This window comes from Anolis carolinensis, chromosome 3, assembly GCF_035594765.1.
Source record: "Anolis carolinensis isolate JA03-04 chromosome 3, rAnoCar3.1.pri, whole genome shotgun sequence".
In the NCBI taxonomy this organism is placed as follows: domain Eukaryota; kingdom Metazoa; phylum Chordata; class Lepidosauria; order Squamata; family Dactyloidae; genus Anolis; species Anolis carolinensis.
In genome coordinates, this window is record NC_085843.1 from 278,555,113 (window position 1) to 278,574,868 (window position 19,756).

Genomic DNA, 19,756 nt, shown 5'->3' on the forward strand with positions numbered 1-19,756 from the left:
TAAGTGAGACTCTACTGTATTAGCATAGCACAATATAAGCATTAAATTACTATATTGTACTATAGCATTATATGGTAATATTATTAGTAATATTACATTTAATATATAATTAATATTATTATATTGTATTATTATTAGTATAATATTGTATTATATTATAATATTATTATCAATATCATATGTATATACGTATATGTATGGACATTCCACAGATATATAAACCTAACTTGCCTTGTTTCCAACAGACCTCACAACCTCTAAGGATGCCTGCCATAGATGTGGATGAAACGTCAGGAGAGAATGCTTCTGGGAAATGGCCATACAGCCAGGAAAACTCAAAGCAGCCCAGTGATTCCGGCCATGAAAGTCTTTGACAACACATAATATGAATTTGTTAGCATTTCTATATTTGGAGACTTTTGGAACACCTGCAGAAAATAATATAGAATACAGTAGAGTCTCACTTATCCAACACTTGCTTATCCAACGTTCTGGATTATCCAACGCATTTTTGTTGTCAATGTTTTCAATATATAATGATATTTTGGTGCTAAATTCGTAAATACAGTAATTACAACATAACATTACTGCGTATCGAACTACTTTTTCTGTCAAATTTGTTGTATAACATGATGTTTTGGTGCTTAATTTGTAAAATCATAACCTAATTTGATGTGTAATAGGCTTTTCCTTAATCCCTCCTTATTATCCAACATATTCGCTTATCCAAGGTTCTGCTGGCCCATTTATGTTGGATAAGTGAGACTCTACTGTATTATGAATGTAGCACAGAGGAGTTTCCATATTTTGTCATGTCAGGAGTGACTTTAGAAACTGCAAATCGCTTTAGCAAAATAAATACTCTAACTTGCAGTCTTAAATCTGTTCTATTTATGTCCCTTTTTTCATATCTATATATTAATCTTTCTTTTTCCCTTTTTTCTTTTCCTTTTTGCTTTTCTTTTATCTTCTTTATTACTATTATAATATTACTGTAATATAAAAGAAATCTTAATAAAAAGTATTTTAAGAAAAAGAAACTGCAAATCGCTTCTGGTGTGAGAGAATTGGCCGTCCGCAAGGACGTTGCCCAGGGAATGTTGCCCGAATGTTTGATGTTTTACCATCCTTGTAGTAGGCTTCTCTCACGGAGCTGAAGCTGAGAGAGGGAGCTCATCTGCGCTCTCCCGGTTTGGATTCAAACCGGCAACTTTCAGGTCAGCAACCCAACCTTCGAGTCAGCAGTCCTGCCGGTACAAAGGTTTAACCCACTGCGCCACTCGGGGCTCCTGGTGGATTTTGCATGAAGGCTTTGCAAAAGTTGAACGGAGCAAAACTTAAACTCACACATGCCATTTAAAAGAAACAGCGACAAACACATAACTGCAGAGTATTAGCTAGTTCTAGGAACATTACCCAGCAGGGGAGAAATAAAACTTCCTGGGCTTAATCATAGCAGGGGAAGTGGGGAATCTAATAATTTTCGTTCCTTTTCTCTCGAATAGAAACCCAAGCCAATCATTTTTTTCAAAAGAAATAAACAAGTCCACGCGTTTGCGAAAATGTCAATATGTGCAGCAGGTTCTTCCTCAAGGCCACCCACTTTCCTGGTACACTCAGAGTGGCTTCCACATCCCCTCCATCTGTTTCCAGACTCAGGCAAAAGGGCTTTGGGGGAAAAAATAACTTTGGGATGATCCATCCCAGAATCTCCCACCGATAGGAACCTGCCCAAGAGTGCATCTATACCAGGCATGGGCAAACTTGGGCCCTCCAGGTGGTAGGCTGTTAGGAATGGTGGGAGTTGAAGTCCAAAACACCTGGAGGGCCCAAGTTTGCCCATGCCTGGTTTACACAGTCGAATGTCTTCTAGACTAAAGCTGAAGTCTTAAAAAAGAGAAAGAAAACCAAAAGGCTGGCTCACACCTACGCGGTCTCTCTATTATCTGGCGGCTCAGCACATGCCGTTCACTGCTAAATGTGTTAAAGGTGTCTCTGCTGAAAACTATAATATTTTGAGCAGTTGATGTCAGGTAGTGTGATGTTTCCACTCCTGGCATTTAGCCTGTGAAGATTCATGGAAACTTTGAAGGCTACGGATAAGGCCTTCCATATCCACGGGTTCTGCATCCAGGGTAAAAAAAGAATTAAACCCAGTAAGCAACGTTGGATTATGTCACGTTTTGAGCATTAGGCTGGTGCATAGGCTACCCTGCTTTAGGTAAAGGTAAATATAATACAGTAGAGTCTCACTTATCCAAGCTAAACGGGCCGGCAGAAGCTTGGATAAGCGAATATCTTGGATAATAAGGAGGGATTAAGGAAAAGCCTATTGAACATCAAATTAGGTTATGATTTTACAAATTAAGCACCAAAACATCATGTTATACAACAAATCTGACAGAAAAAGTCATTGAATACGCAGTAATGTTATGTTGTAATTACTGTATTTACGAATTTAGCACCAAAATATCACGATATATTGAAAACATTGACTACAAAAATGGCTTGGATAATCCAGAGGCTTGGATAAGTGAAGCTTGGGTAAGTGAGACTCTACTGTAATAATAATAATAATAATAATAATAATAATAATAATAATAATAATAATAATAACTACTTTATTCTTATACCCCACCCCATCTCCCCAAAGGGACTCGGGGCAGCTTATATGGGGCCATGCCCAAACACAACAATATAATAACAATAGCAAGACAATAAAACTAATTACTCAACAATAAAACATCAGGTAAAGGTTAAGGTTTTCCTCTGACATGAAGTCCAGTCATGCCTGACTCTGGGGGTTGGTGCTCATCTCCATTTCTAAGCTGAAGAGCCAGCATTGTCCATAGACACCTCCAAGGTCATGTGGCCAGCATGGCTGCATGGAGCGCCATTATCTTCCCGCCGGAGCAGTACCTATTGATCTACTCACATTTGCATGATTTCAAACTGCTAGGGTTGGCAGAAGCTGAGGCTAACAGCAGGTGCTCACTCCACTCCCCGGATTCGAACTGCAACTTTTTAGTCTGCAAGTTCGGCAGCTGAGCGCTTCAACATGCTGCGCCATCTGGGGCTCCCTGCTTTAGCCTACAATTATTTCTCAAAACCTTGGGTTCTCCCCAGCACACATTTGAGTCATATACCATTTTATATAAGGGATACCATTTTACTATCCCACTGTATATGATGGGAGTTAATTATCTACATATTTTTGTCTCCATGTGGGTCCAGGAATTAGTGGATATGGAGGATCTGCAGTACAGCCTGATACCGGAGGTCCGATCTCTTGCATGAAGGATGTGATGATAATAATAATAATAATAATAAGAAGAAGAAGAAGAAGAAGAAGAAGAAGAAGAAGAAGTTTATTTATATCCCGCCTCCATCTCCCCCAAAAGGGGACTCGGGGCGGCTTACAGCAAAATCAAAATACAAGCAATGATAAAATATAAAACATCAAAGGACGAAAACAAAAACCTATAATAAAATATACACAATAGGTGAAAAAAGACAACACAGAATTAAAACATCAAATTAAAAACAATGAGGTTGCAATAGTGGATAAGCAAGTTGCACATTATGAGTAACAAATTCGTAAATAAAGTGCATTAAGAGGGATATGACTAGGAAGAGGTTTAAACCTCTGTGCCTGCATTCAGTGGACAGTATCAGGATTAGCCTCCCGCTTGTTTACATAATTTTTATCATGTCAGAAGTGACTTGAGAACATACTGTAAGTCACTTCTGGTGTGAGAGAATTGGCTGTCTACAGAGATATTGCCCAGGGGATGCCTGGATGTGTTACCATCCTGAAGGGAGGTTTCTCTTATGTCTCTCCAAGCTAGAGCTGACAGACAGGAGCTCACTCCATCTCGCAAACCTTAAGGTCAGTAACTCAGCCTTTAGGTCAGCAGTCCAGTTGGCACCACTGTGGCTCCATCTGCTTACCTATTACTTTAGAAGAAAGTAAACCTATGCTACCTGCAACACATCTACTGCAACATGTTTGAAGACTGGGAAGTCAACATATATTTTAATGATTGGACACATGCAGTATGTGCTCTCTCCCTAAAGGGAGGGCCACAGAGCAGCCCCTAGCCTTTACTTCCCCAGCGTAAATTTCTGATGCAGTTCTAGGGTTAGGAACCTGGAAATGCCCAGATACTTTGGCAACATTTCTATCATTGTGTTGTCGAAGGCTTTCATGGCTGGGATCACAAGAGAAGAACTCTTTGTCAGTTGGAGTTCCAGACATGTGAACCAGGGGCAGCTAACAACTCTGAACAAAGGATGCCCCCAGGCAGGAAGAAGCCAGGAGATGAAGCTATTCAATGCTAATTAAGGTGATTAACTACAACATTCACACTGGCCTCCAACTGACAAAGAGTTATTCTCTCACCCTGGACTTTCCACAGATATATATAAACATTCCTTGCTGAGTTTCTCCATACCTCACAACCTCTGAGAATGCCTGCCATATATGTGGGCAAAGTGTCAGGAGAGAATACTTCGAGAACATGACCATACAGCCCGGAAAACATACAACAACCCTATTTCTATCATATCTATTTTTTCTGTACATTAAAGAGAGAGTACGAGATCCCAGTGAATCTTAGAAGCTAAGCAGGGTAAGCCCTGGTTAAGAGATGGATGGGAGACTGCCAAGTAATACAATTAATACTTAATTCTGTGAGTTTACAGCAACCCTATTTTTTAAACAAAGTATCCTCAGATATGGTTTTACCCATTTCTTCATCTGGGTAAAACCATATCTGAGGATACTTTGCTTTAAAAATAGGGTTGCTGTAAACTCACAGAAGTCTTGAAGGAACATACACAAACATACAGATTTGGTGACGGAAATACAATAGAGTCTTATCCAACCTCCACTTATCCAATGTTCTGTATTATCCAATGCAGTTGGCCTTTTAGTAGTCAATGTTTTTGTAGTCACTGTTTTCAATACATTGCGATATTTTGGGGCTAAATTTGTAAATACAGTAGAGTCTCACTTATCCAACATAAACGAGCCGGCAGAATGTTGGATAAGCAAATATGTTGGATAATAAGGAAGGATTAAGGAAAAGCCTATTAAACATCAAATTAGGTTATGATTTTACAAATTAAGCACCAAAACATCATGTTATGCAACAAATTTGACAGAAAAAGTAATTCAATAAGCAGTAATGTGATGTAGTAATTACTTTATTTACGAATTTAGCACCAAAATATCACGACATATTGAAAACATTGACTACAAAAATGCGTTGGATAATCCAGAACATTGGATAAGTGAGATTCTACTGTACAGTAATTACAGTGGAGTCTCACTTATCCAACGTTCTGGATTATCCAACGCATTTTTGCTGACAATGTTTTCAATACATCGTGATATTTTGGTGCTAAATTCGTAAATAAAGTAATTACTACATAGCATTACTGCATATTGAACTACTTTTTCTGTCAAATTTGTTGTATAACATGATGTTTTGGTGCTTAGTTTGTAAAATCATAACCTAATTTAATGTTTAACAGGCTTTTCCTTAATCTCTCCTTATTATCCAACATTATTTACTTATCCAACATTCTGCCGGCCCGTTTATGTTGGATAAGTGAGACTCTACTGTAGTTATGAAAAGGTCACAAACTGGATATGTGGACAACTATCAGTCTATCCATCATTTTGCTCAACAACTGCAAAGCCACACAATCCCTGCCTCTGATACTAGTTGTTATTGCTGTTATTCATTGCCAACAAATCAACTTATATGCCAAACAAAACTAGACACTCTGACAGTGGAGATTATGTGTATATGTACTGATTTTAGTCACCATTGGTAACCTTAGTCTCCATGGATTTGTCTAATCCCCTTTGAAAGCCATAAAAGACCGTGGAGTGGCACTGGCATCACTTCATCTTGTGGAAGTGAATGGCACTGTTTAATGCTGCACACTGTGAAGAAGGCCTTCTTTTTGTCTGCCCTGGGCCTCCCACCACTTAGCTTTAGTAGATGACTCCCCATTGGGTTCTCATAACATAAGAGAGGAAGAATTGGCCAATGTGTTGGCGGAGAACATCCAGCTCTAAGGAACTTGCAGCGGGCGGCATGTGATATTCAGAACAAGCAACATGAAAGGGGCCAGTGGCAGAAAAATACAACAGGGTAAAGAATTACCAAAGCTGGGAGAGAAGGGTTTTCCACTCAACAATGCAAGGAGAAGCTGCAAACAGGTGGATGGACAGATACATACTGCAGAGAGATGCAAGCGCCTGAGCAAAAGCAACCAGAGCAGCGCTGCATTAAGAGGAGCTGGGAAGCAAGCCGCACAAGCAAATGCTGCTAACCCAGAACACAAGGCAGAATGCAAGCATTTTAAATTGTTTTAAAATTTATATTTTTTTGGGAAAAATTGACATTTTTTATGAGCCAGTCTGAGAGAACGATGGCATAGAAACGAAACAAATACAGTCAAATGCACAAATTCTGCAGCCCACAGATTCAACCAACAGCTTGAAAACATTCCAGGGAAAAAAACATTCCAAAAACAAACCTTGATTTTGCCATTTTGTATAAGTGGCACCATTGTACTATAACATTACAGCCCTGAACGGTTTGGGACCCACCTACCTCCGTGATCGTATCTCCTTCCATAAACCTGCCCGTTCCTTGCGATCATCCGGAGAGGCCCTGTTATCACCATTGCCTATATCCCAGGCTCGCCTTGTAAGTACAAGGGAGAGGGCCTTCTCTGCTGTGGCCCCCCGATTGTGGAACTCACTTCCCACTGAAATAAGGCAAGCTCCCACTCTGTAGCTTTTAGGAGAGAATTAAAAACATGGCTCTTCCATTGTGCTTTCGGTGAGTAATGTCTGTCATATATCTCCGTATTACTCCCCTCCGAACTTCTATCCTCTAGATTACCCCTCCAAATGTCCCTGCCCATAGTGGAGTACTTCTCTGTCCCTCTCACTCCGGGTTTTATCTTTGTGTTCAAGCGGCCTGCCCTTGATTTATTGTTTTTTTTTTCTTTTTTGATTTCTTGATGTTCTGTTTATTATTATTTATTGTATTTTAAATGGTGTTATGATATGTTGTTCTTATATTTTATTATGTTGTATTGCTCTGGGCATGGCCCCATGTTAGCCGCCCCGAGTCCCCATTGGGGAGATGGTGGCGGGGTATAAATAAAGTTTTATTATTATTATTATTATTACATATAATGGGACAAGCATCCACAGATTTTGGTATCCACATGGGGTGCTGATACCAAACCCAAGTGGATATCGAGGGCCCACAGTAAATAAATATGCCGTCTGCTCTTGGGCACATGCTGGGCATGCAAACCACGCAGGCAACAAACCCTCCTCTCCTCCCATGGACGGCATCCGGCGCTTGTTATTCAGAAGGCAGTGTGCCTCCGAGCGAGGATCATATCTCTGGGCATATTGCAGAGGTGGGAATGTAGCCATTTGAGTCCAAGATAAACATGTTATTAAAGGAGAAGTGAGGGGGAGAGCGAGAGAAGGAAGGGGGAATCATTTCCGAAAGACGAAGGAGACGATCCAAGGAGCTGATCTGACCATTTCTAATTACAAACCTAATTAAGGTTTTTCAAATACACAGACAGATGTGAATTTGTTCTGTTATTGTGATTACTCTCAGAAGCCCTTCTCGATCTCTCTCCCAGTCAAGTACGCATATGCGTCTCAGCTCTGGAATTCATCTTCAGTCCAGCATTGCTTTGGATATCAGAGTCAAGACCTTTTTATGAGCTCAGGCTTTATAGTTCTCCAGTTTTAATCCTGTCCTATGGTAATTATTATTATTATTAGTAGTAGTAGTAGTAGTAGTAGTATGTTTATTTATACTGTGGTTTTTGTCTCCACATGGAAACCCTTTTCTCAGTTTTACCATTTGATTCTACCAATGTTCCAAGAGTTATATCAGCATTGACACTTATGGGATTTTGATTTCTACCTGTCAGCTGCTTTGAGAATCATGGTTGGGTCAGAAAACAGGAGATGAGGCACTAAAATCAATAAACGTAGCCAAAAGTTTATGCTAAGTGACTGGTTTTCACTGCCACCATCATCCTTTCCTCCACAGGAAACTTTGGCCAACTTCTCCTTGAACACAAGCACCCCCAAATTATTTGCATCTGGCCTGCATCCCAATGATTTCAACAGAAGTTCATGCCAAGTCTATGGCGATCCAGACTCTTGGGTTTGAAGTGGCCCAAGTGGAGTCTGGAGAGAAGCTGCTGCCATATAGATGGGGAGGGAGCAAAATCCTAGGAAAATAACAACTAGTGTTTTTGCAGCCACGCAAAAGACTAACAAGTCTATTTGTCATAGACTTTTGGGAATTGCAGCCCACATGGAAGCTTATGCACAATAAACCTCATGGTCTTTAAAGTGCCAAGAGACATTTTTCCTTATTGTAAAGCAACAGACCGACATGTCTCTCCCATCCCACACCCAAGACATCCAATATGGTACACAAGATTGTGTGTCATAGGTCCTATCTTGAAGTTCTTTAGGCCTCCTGCTTTCTGGGATTGTGGAGGGAAAAACTCTTGCACAGTGGATCCAATCACCTCTGGAAGCATGATGCCTTTTCCACCCAAAAAAACCCTTGCACTTTGGTCTTGCTTCCCACTGAAGCAAACTGACCATCTTGAGGAAGAGACTGACAAACAAGTGGCTTGGAAGGAATAGTCCTGCTCTATTCTGCTTTGGTCAAACCTCACCTGGAATCCTGAATCCAGTTCTGGATATCACAGTTCAGGAAGGGTATTGACAAGCTGAATATGTCCAGAGAAAGGGACCCAAAATGACCCAAGCTCTGAAATCCAAGCCTTATGAGGAGTGGCTTTGGGAGCTGGGTATGTTTTACTTGGAGAAGAGAAGACTGAGAAGGGACATGAGAGCCATGTTGAAAGGACGTCACATTGTGGGGGGGGGGGGGGGGGGAGCTTGTTTTCTGCTACTTTGGAGACTCAGACATGGAATAGTGAATTCAAATTGTAAAACAAAAGATCTCACCTAAACATCAGGATGGCGAAAGCTGTTCAACAGGGAAGGCAGATGATCCACAACATCTGCTTTGAACTGGGTTATCTGTGTCTACACTACCATATAATCCCGTGCAAGGTGGATTTTATACAGCTGTGTGGAAGAAGCCAGAATCTAGTGGAGTCTCCTCTTTTGCGGGTTTTAAAGCAGAGGCTGGATGGTCACCTCTTGGGTGTACTTTGTACAGGGTGTCCAGACTTTATGGACACCCTGTATTTTCTGCATGGCAGGATGAGATTGGACTGGATGGATCTTGGGGTCTCTTCCAACTCTAGGATTCTCTAATTCTGTGTTTAGCTTTAGCATCTACTAAAGGATAGGAAGCAATGGATTCAAACTACAGGAAAACAGATCCTGCCATCAAGACCTTTTGGAATATGCTGCCTGGAAGTCTGGTGGAGTCTCCTTCTCTGGAGGATTTTAAACCTAAACTGGGTGTCTCAGATTGTTGGTTCCTGCATGGCAGTGGATTGGACTGATTGGCCCAACTTCAGCTCTCCAGCTGTTTTGGATTTCAACTCCCACAAGTTGAAGGGGATGCCACGGGGGATCCCTGGTTCGATAGCAGTCCGTGTGAAAAAGATCTTGGAGTCCTCGTGGACAGGAAGGCGAACATGAGCCATCAATGTCATGGCTAAAAAAGCCAATAGGATTTTGTCCTGCCTAAATAGGAGTCTAGTGTGTAGATCCAGGGAAGTCCTGCTCCCCCTCTTTTCTGCCTTGGTCAGACCACACCTGGAATCACATTGTGTCCAATTCTGGGCACTGCAATTGAAGGGAGATGTTGACAAGCTGGAATGTGACCAGTGGAAGATGACTAAAATGATCAAGGATCTGAAGAACAAGCCCTATGAGGATCAGCTTAAAGAGCTGGGCATGTTTAGCCTGCAGAAGAGAAGGCTGGGAGGAGATATGATGAGAGCCATGTATAAAGATGTGAGGGGAAGTCATAAATAGAGAGGAGGGAGCAAGCTTGTTTTCTGCTGCCCTGGAGACTAGGACTCAGAGCAATGGGTTCAAACTGCAGGAAAGGAGATTCCACCTGAACATTATATGTGTTTTGGGGCATCGAATTGTGCCATGTGTAAGCCGCCTTGTTTGTGGTGAGAAAGGCAGGGTATTAAATGGGGCAAATAAATAAATAATAAAGTAAACATTAGGAAGAACTTTCCAACTGTGAGAGCTGTTCAACAGTGGAACTCTCTGCCCCGGATTATGGTGGAGGCTGCTTCTTTGGAGGCTTTTAAGCAGAGGCTGGATGGCCATCTGTCTGGGGTGCTTTGAATGCGATTTTCCTACATCTTGGCGTTGGACTGGATGGCCCACGAGGTCTCTTCCAATTTTAGGATACTATGATTTTAATTCCTAGCAGTTGGTAGGCTGTTAGGAATTGTGGGAGCTGAAGTCCAAAACACCTGGAGGGCCAACGTTGGCCAATGTTTGGAGCCCTTGGGCTCTCTTCTAACTGCTTGATTCTATGGCATATTATCCAGGTAATTGGATGGGTTGTACCTGTGTGACCTGAGGGTGAGTTGCAAAGTGTTGCTTTTTCCCTAGAGCAATGAGAGTTGCAGGGCTTGGATGGACACTCTGCCTGGCAGAAGGGGGTTGGACTGGATGTTCTTGGGGGGTCTTTTTCAACTCGATGATTCTCCGAAGCCAGAGGGACTAAGAGTCGACCGACCGCCCTCTCGGCCCCTCTCCGCCCTCCTTGCTCCTCCTTTGGGGCGCCGGCTGGGCGTGGGTCCTGCCCTCTGCGCCTCCGTCTCGGGGGATTGTGGGGCTGAAGGTCTGCTAAGGAGAGCGGTGCCTTGGCAACAGCGAGGCTGCCCTGGCATGCTAATCGTCGCGCCGGGTTTGGGCGAAGGGAAGGGACGAGAAGAGGAGGAGGATGGAGGGCTGGGTGGGTGGCCATGGCGAGGCGGGGATGGAGCCTGGCACAAAGGCAGAGCCCGGCTGAGAAGAAATCCTCCTCCTCCTCCTCTTCCAGACCTCGGCTGTGATTTCCACCCTCCCCCTTTCCCCCGAAGAGACACGCTGGGCTCCGCAAAGGCAACCACACAGGCGCACACACGCCCCTCCGCAGCTTCCGAAAAAGACAAACAGGGCAAGCCGTGCCGCGCTCCCGACTTCTGCCTGACCTCGGCCTCCCGCCCCTTCGCCCCCTCCCCAGGCTTACCGAGAGCGGTTTTGGAGCCAATGCAGCCCATAGTCTCCGGGGCCCACCTAGGAGGGCCGGACCCTCGGCATCGCCCCGTACCGCATGGGCTGGGAGCCGGACCGGGGCTGGCCGGGGCGCCACTCTCTCTCCCAGACAAAGCGGCGGAAGGAGGGGAGGGAGGGGGGACAGGGAGGGACGCAGACCCCCGCCAGACACACACAGACGCCCCGCACTCACGCCCAGCGTCCTCTCCGGGCTCCTCTCCCTCCGCTCGGCGTCTCCTCCTCTGGCCCACGAGCAGCGCGCCTTGGCTTGCCTTGCCTTGGCTTTCCTGGCGTCTCAGGGACTCTGGGGCTGGACCCGCTGCACGGCCCGCGACGTCACTGCTGCTGGAGGAGGAGGAGGAGGGAGGGAGGGAGGGAGGGAGGGAGGAGGAGGAGGAGGAAAAGGAGGAGAGAGAGAGAGAGAGGGAAAGGGAAGGAGACAGGGAGGCCCTTCAGCACCCGAGACAGCGCGCCCGGCCTCAGCACCTAGGACAGCTCCCAAGGCCAAGAGGAAGCCGGTTGCTTTCAGCACCTGAGACAGCTCCAAAGGCCAGGAGGAAGCTGGTTGCTTTCAGCACCTGAGACAGCTCTGCTTGAGCCAAAGCTTAGAGATGGGGGGCTTTGTCTGGCCTAGGGAGCTCTTGCATGCAGGGGGCTCCTTCTACACCTGCTTTGGAAAGGGCGACATTCATCCCCCCTGTTGCACTCCAAGGCTGGGATTCACCTCTGCACTTAACACACACTCCAGGCCAAGGTAAAATAGCAAAGCAGTTTATTGCAATAAAGCAGTTTATTGTGGGCTAGACAAAACTACGGTTAGGTGGATCTGTAATTGGCTAAGCGAACGAACCCAAAGGGTGCTCACCAATGCATCTTCTTCATCTTGGAAAGAAGTCACGAGTGGAGTGCCATAGGCAGGCTTCCGTCCTGGCCCCGGTTCTGTTCAACATCTTTATTAACGACTTAGGCGAAGGGTTAGAAAGCACGCTCATCAAGTTTGCAGATGACACCAAACTGGGAGGGATAGCTAACACTCCAGAAGACAGGAGCAGAATTCAAAACGATCTTAACAGACTAGAGAGATGGGCTGAAAATAACAAAATGAAGTTCAAAAGGGATAAATGCAAGATACTTCATTTCAGCAGAATAAATGGAATGCAAAGATACAGAATGGGAGATGCCTGGCTAGACAGCAGTACATGTGAAAAAGATATTGGAGTCCTTGTGGACAACAAGTTAAACATGAGCCAGCAATGTGATGCGGCTGCTAAGAAAGCCAACGGGATTTTGGCCTGCATCAATAGGGGTATAGCGTCTAGATCCAGGGAAGTCATGCTCCCCCTCTATTCTGCCTTGGTCAGACCACACATGGAATATTGCGTCCAATTCTGGGCACCGCAATTGAAGGGAGATGTTGACAAGTTGGAATGCGTCCAGAGGAGGGCAACTAAAATGATCAGAGGTCTGGAGAACAAGCCCTATGAGGAGAGGTGTAAAGAACTGGGCATGTTTAGCCTGCAGAAGAGAAGGCTGAGAGGAGACATGATAGCCATGTACAAATATGTGAGGGGAAGTCATAGGGAGGAGGGAGCAAGCTTGTTTTCTGCTGCCCTGCAGACTAGGACACATTGGAACAACGGCTTCAAACTACAGGAAAGGAGATTCCACCTGAACATCAGGAAGAACTTCCTCACTGTGAGGGCTGTTCAGCAGTGGAACTCTCTCCACCAGACTGTGGTGGAGGCTCCTTCTTTGCAAGCTTTAAAGCAGAGGCTGGATGGCCATCTGTCGGGGGTGCTTTGAATGCGATTTCCTGCTTCTTGGCAGAATGGGGTTGGACTGGATGGCCCATGAGGTCTCTTCCAACTCTACTATTCTATGATTCTATGATTCTATGATCAAGAATAGGTCTCTTAGCCACCTAAGAACCCACCCCCAAGACACCAGAGATGGAAGACAATCGTCCTCAAACTACGAGGGATCACCTAAGTAATATATATATATATATATATATATATATATATATATATAAAGCAATTCAGCAAAATAGTATAAAAAACCAAAGGAACAATCCTCTGAATTCAAAGTACACAATTAGCATCAAAAACCAGGAATGCAAAAGCAGGATAGATCCAAAACATGTGATACAGGAACAGTCCTTGGAAACTTGAAACATGAGATATGAACACAAGGAAACCTGGAACTATAAATCCCTTAGAAGACTTGACTTGGCAGAAGTTCTATTCTCTAACACCAACGTTGTCTACTGGTTTCGCTGAGACAGACGGAAAATTATGCCATTTCCCCTGAGAAGCTGATAAGGACTTTTGGGCTAATAAGCAGCTTGACCTTCATACTCTCTCTTGAGAAGCTCTATGTTGATGGAACATAAATCTCCTATCTAACTGCTGCTCATTAGTCTGTCCACCTGGACTTTCATTTTCATCTTCTGAGCTCAGTTCTGTCTCCGACCTTGCTTCTCTAGGGAACCGCCCTTCGAGAATGTGACCTCCCTCTGACAGACAGCTCTCATTCTCTGGGCTTAAAATCTCTTCATTCTTTTGCTGGTCTGCAGGCCCAGAATCCCCAGTGAGATCAGGTATAGGCACAAGGCTGGACTACAACACCCCCTTCCTTCCTTCCATAGTAAATAAATCTTTATTTGTACCCCGCCACCATCTCGCCAAAGGGACTCAGGGCGGCTCACAGAAGCACTCCAAGTGCCATATATAAACAACAATACACAAGTATAAATGACACAAGTATAATCATCAGTGCCTATGAAATCCCACTAATAAAAAGTATAAGATTATAAAAATTCCTAAAACATAGTAGAACCTGCAAATAAGTTGGATAACAATCAAAATGCGGAGTAGTACAATCGGTGGTTCATCAAGCTTTAAAAGGGGTGTGGTATGCTCTCCAAAGCTTGCCCCAGTTAATAATCTGGCTGCCAATTTTTGCACTAGCTGCAGTTTCTGAGTTGTCTTCAAAGGTAGCCCCACGTAGAGTGCATTACAGCAGTCCATTCTGGATGTAACTAGGGTGTGGACCACCATGGCCAAGTCAAGCTTTTCTTCCCTCTTCCAAGTGCCTTCTTCTTCTTCTCCAGCAAGATGGGCTCCAAGAAGATGTTATACATGCCCAAGCAGTTTGGCCAGGCTTTACTACACACATATTTCTTACCCGCACAAAACACGCAGAGCAAGACTCTCTTCCAAAGTGTCTGTTTACCTATTTGTGCCAGTAAACTGACTGGCAACTATCATGCCTCCCCTGAAGTCTCTCTCTAAGTACACAAGATTTGGCTCAATGGCACTGACATTGAAGCCTCTGGGCCATCACTCTTTTCTCGCCTAAAGCATGTTTGAAGGAGGGCAACCAGCCAAATGTGTGGCGTGGAGAGTGACTAGCTCCTACCACACGTATTTTACAACCACCCCCAATACACAGACTGGCATGTCTTACAGATCCCAGTTCTGCCATCCCCTAAGTGCCTTCTTTTGCATGAGAAAGATGGACTTATAGTGTTGGGCACTCCAAGAAAGTACTGTGAGTACACAACAGCAACAGCAAAGCTTTGAAGTCAGCTTTTATGTTCACATAAGGGGTTGGGGTTGGGTTTTTGTTACTGTTTACAATGTGATATATATACCCACATTTATATACACACACACACACACACACACACACACACATATATATATATATCTATATATATAAAAGAGTGATGGAATCGCGGCACCGAGCAAAGCAACTAAACTACGGGTCCCCCAACCTCGACATTGGACAACACAACCCATCATCCATGCCTTAAGGTTGAAACAACACAAAATCACTTCACGCACCTCCACATGGACAGAACCCACAACGCGCCATCAGTAGCCATGCCGGGAGGGAAACAGAAAGTATAATGGCCGGGCGGCAAGAGGGAAGGCAGGCAATGGGAAAAAGCTGTCCCCTGCGTCCTAGCGCCCGCCCATCATCTGAATCATTTATCTCCACTCCAACCTTCTACAATATCCAACCCATTTTAATACTCTATATTTTAAATATATGCTATAAACCATGACAATCAACACAATCTCTCTCCTAATATTTTAACAGGCTTAAAATCACAACACCAAATAAAAAACAACACTCTTAAAACACGGGAATGCCAGACACTAAACAATCAGGGCCAGCGAACACCTCCCACGATCTGCCATGCAGGACACAATCCAAGCACTCCCAATAGATGGCCACCCAGCCTCTTAATAATAATAATAATAATAATAATAATAATAATAATAATAATAATAATAATAACAACAACAACAACAACAACAACAACATACAATCCTAAGGTTTTCAGAGGCTGACTATTTCTGTGGCCCTGACATGTCACATCTCTTTTTATGTTTGGAACCTTTAGAGTGTTTGCTTATCTTTTTCACATAGAAAGAAGATACAGTAGAGTCTCACTTATCCAACACTCGCTTATCCAACGTTCTGGATTACCCAACACATTTTTGTAGTCAGTGTTTTCAATACATCATGATATTTTGGTGCTAAATTCGTAAATACAGTAATTACTACATAGCATTACTGTTTATTGAACTACTTTTTCGGTCCAATTTGTTGTATAACATGATGTTTTGGTGCTTAATTTGTAAAATCATAACCTAATTTGATGTTTAATAGGCTTTTCCTTAATGCCTCCTTATTATCCAATATATTCGCTTATCCAACATTCTGCCAGCCCGTTTATGTTGGATAAGTGAGACTCTACCGTAGCTGTATACTCAGAGAGGCCTGACTATTTCTGTGGCCCTGACATGTCACATCTCTTTTTATGTTTGGAACCTTTAGAGTGTTTGCTTATCTTTTTCACATAAAAAGAAGATAGCTGTATACTCAGAGAGGCCTGACTCTACTGTACGTACTAAACATAAAGACAACCATACAACAGACATTCAATACCACCACTAACTCAAATTTCTCACCAACACCACCAGACAACGCCACAGCAACGCGTGGCCGGGCACAGCTAGTGTGTGTGTGTGTATATACATACACTAGCTGTGCCCGGCCACGCATTGCTGTGGCGAAGTATGGTGGTATGGGAAATAAAGTATTGAGGTATTGGTGGTAGTTAAGGTAAAGGGTAAAGGTTTTCCCCTGACGGAGCTTAGCCTTCTAACTGGCAGCAATTGGATAAAAACAATTATTCCTCTCCCTCTAATCAGGACTTTATTTTTCTTTTCTTTTTGTTGTATGAACGTAAAGGCATGGATGAGGGGTTGTGCTGCCAAGTTTAGTGTTTCTGGGATGTGTAGTTTTGTTGTTTTGTCCTAGGCCGAAATTTCATTACCCTTTTATATATATTGATATATATATCCTTATATATATTAATGTGCTTGTGCATCCATTCATATGATATCTATGCTTTTTATTATTTTTTATTTTTATAATAATATTATTATTTTCCCTCTCCCTTCCCCTCTCCTCTTTTATGTCACTTGGGTCGGCACCAGTTTTGTTTGGTTGTTATATAATATGTAGCCTTGCCTGTCTCATTGCCACTATGTTTGTGTATCACAACTGTAGAAAAGCACTAATAAAGACCTTTTAAAAAATAGACTGGCAGCTGCTATGTCGCAATCAAAGTCTTCAGGTTTTCTCTTGCTCTGTGTACAAGATTTGGATCAATGAAACCAACACCAGTGAGAAGTCTCACCTATGAAGGAAAGCAACCAGCTCCTACCATCCTTTTGTTGTGAAAGGGTTAAATTCACCACTACTACTCAGACATGTCCCACCAATGCCACTGCTACTTGTCTCACTGATCTTGCTCCACGTCCCAACTCTACAACAGGAGTCCCCAAACTAAGGCCCGGGGGCCGGATGCGGCCCATCGAAGCCATTTATCCGGCCCCCACGGCACAAGGGCAGAAGGGGGTTGGGCTAAATGACCCAAGGGGTCACTTCTTCTCTTACAACCATTATTATTATCACTGTATTATTATTATTATTATTATTATTATTATTATTATTATTATTATTATTATTATTATTAACATTGAGGCTGGATGGCCATATGCCAGGGATGCTTTGCTTGTGCTTTTGGTGCACAGAGGCAGATGGGGGTTGGACTAAATGTCCCAAGGGGTGTCTTCCAACCCTCTTTATTATTATTTTATTATGACACAGCAAACAAGATAGATATGCTAGATTTCATATCACAAAATCACAAGTCGAAAACTTCCCAAGTGTCTACGACTGTGTGATGTATTTTCGGATGAATCGCGCACATCCCAGTAGGGTGGCCTTTTGCAGTTGGCAGATCGTAATTTTGTGAATGTCTGTTGTTTCCAAATGCCAGCTGAGATCTTTTGGCATGGCACCCAGTGTGCCAATCACCACCAGGACCACCTGCACTGGTTTCTGCCAGAGTCTTTGAAGTTCAATCTTATTATTATTATTATTATTATTATTATTATTATTATTATTATTATTATTACTATTAACATTGAGGTTGGGTGGTCATCCATCAGGGGTGCTTTGCTTGTGCTTTCGGTGCACAAAGACAGAAGGGAATTCGACTCAATGGCCCAAAGGGTCTCTTCCAACCCTCATTTTTATTATTATTGTTGTTATTATTATTATTATTATTATTATTATTATTATTATTTATTGCTCAGTGGCCAACTATAGTCCGGCCCTCCAACGGTCCGAAGGATTGTGAACTGGTCCCCTCTTTAAAAAGTTTGGGGACCCCTGCTCTACAACCTCACAAGAGCCTTCTTCTGCACCAGATGCCTAGAACTCCGAGGAAGTGTTATGGGTACACAACATGCATGTCAAGTCTTCACTGTACATGTTTTGGGATGCACAAACACACAGCGTAAGAGCCGCCTTTCCCAAAGTCCTTCTGTGTGTGATATTTAATCTGAATTCCTATTGGTGCTTCTTCTCCCAGGTAACTTGCAAGAATTGTGTGAATTGATCCAAAGACTCACTCCAAAGTCTCTGTTTACCTATTTGTGGCAGTAAATAGACCGCCAGCTGCCATGCCTCCCCCAGCCTTCTGTTTTGCTCTTTCGTCAGACCCGAAGTTTGGCTCAGTGCAAGTGACAACAGTAAGGAGCTCCTGGCCCAGGCACAAATACACACCACTCCTTTTTCCACCTTTTTCCATTTGACAGAAGGCAACCAGCCTCACATGTGAGTGTGGACATTCCTGGCTCCTATCATGTGTGGTTTAGAAATTGATAGATTTATCCCTCTTCTGAATTCACACACAAGCATGTCTAACTGATCCCAACTTTTCCACCTAGCAAGATGGGCTCATAGTGCCTGACACTCCAAGAAGGTGTTGTGAATACACAGCAAAAGTAGCAAGGCTTCCTTCTATATATTTCCTGCATGCAACAAAAACACAAAGCAAGACCACCTCCCTTCCTCAAAGTCCCCTTGCATGTGATATTTAATCTGAATTCCTACTCTAATGTGCATGGCACTTTTTCACCCAAGCAACATTGTGGGAATTGTTTGGAAGGAGCCAAAGACTCCCCCAAAGAGTCTGTTTACCTATTTGTGGCAGTAAATAGACCAGCAGCTGTCGTGCCTCCCCCAAGCCTTCTGTTTGTTCTTTCTTTGTAAACAAAGTTTGGCTCAATGAAACTGACACTAGTGAGAAGCCCTGATCCAAGCCCAAAGGCATATGGCTCCTTTTCTCACCCAGATCATGTTTGAAGGAGGACAAGCATGTTCGCAAAGGCACTGCAGGTGACACATGTCATGGAGTAAAGCTGGAGGAGTTTTCTTCAGCCTGGAGAAAGGACTAAGTATTATGACTGCCCTCTTTAGTTGTTTGCTGATCTTCCCATAATTAGGCCTTTGACTATCTTGGCGAATATTGTTTGGTTTAGTTTTGGTGTCCAAAACTAAACACAGTATTCCAGGTGAGGTTTGGTCGAAACACATAGAGTGGCATGACATCCTTCCCTTGAGCTATACTCCTATTGATGTAGGAGTTTTTTTTTAATTGGGTTGTTGCATTTATTCGGGCTGTGTGGCCATGTTCCAGAAGTATTCTCTCCTGATGTTTCACCCACATCTATGGCAGGTTGTGAGATATGGAGAAACTAAGCAAGGAAGGTTTATATAACTGTGGAAATTCCTGGGTAGGGGGAAAGAACTCTTGTCTGTTGGAAGCCAGTGTGAATGTTGTAATTAATCACCTTGATTAGCATTAAATGGCCTTCCCAGCCTCACATCCTGGCCTGGGGGAATCCTTTGTTCAGAGTCGTTAGCTGACCCTGACTGATTCGTGCCTGGAATTCTTCTGTTTTCAGAGTGTTGTTCCTTCTTTACTGTTATGATTTTGGAGTTAAATCAGTTAATCAGTTAATGTTCATTTTCATGCTTTCCTTTCCATTTAATGCTAATCAAGGTGATTAATTACAACATTCACACTGGCTTCCAACA

The 19,756-nt window shown here is 43.3% G+C and overlaps 1 protein-coding gene across 4 annotated transcripts in view; it reads right to left on the reverse strand.

The window, feature by feature from the left end:
- The window catches only part of fam131a (family with sequence similarity 131 member A), a 96,516-nt gene extending 84,890 nt beyond the window's left edge, over positions 1–11,626 (reverse strand). The window contains exon 1 of one of the 4 annotated variants that reach the window (XM_062976829.1): positions 11,478–11,626. Coding sequence is in view for 1 of the 4 variants with exons in the window: in XM_062976830.1 (XP_062832900.1) it covers positions 11,259–11,289 (31 nt within the window). In the remaining 3 variants the exon portion in view is untranslated. Of the gene's footprint in view, positions 1–11,258; positions 11,456–11,477 lie in introns of those variants that run through there. The other 3 variants (XM_016995677.2, XM_062976833.1, XM_062976830.1) reach the window with 3 other exon arrangements.
- Positions 11,627–19,756: the final 8,130 nt, after the last annotated feature.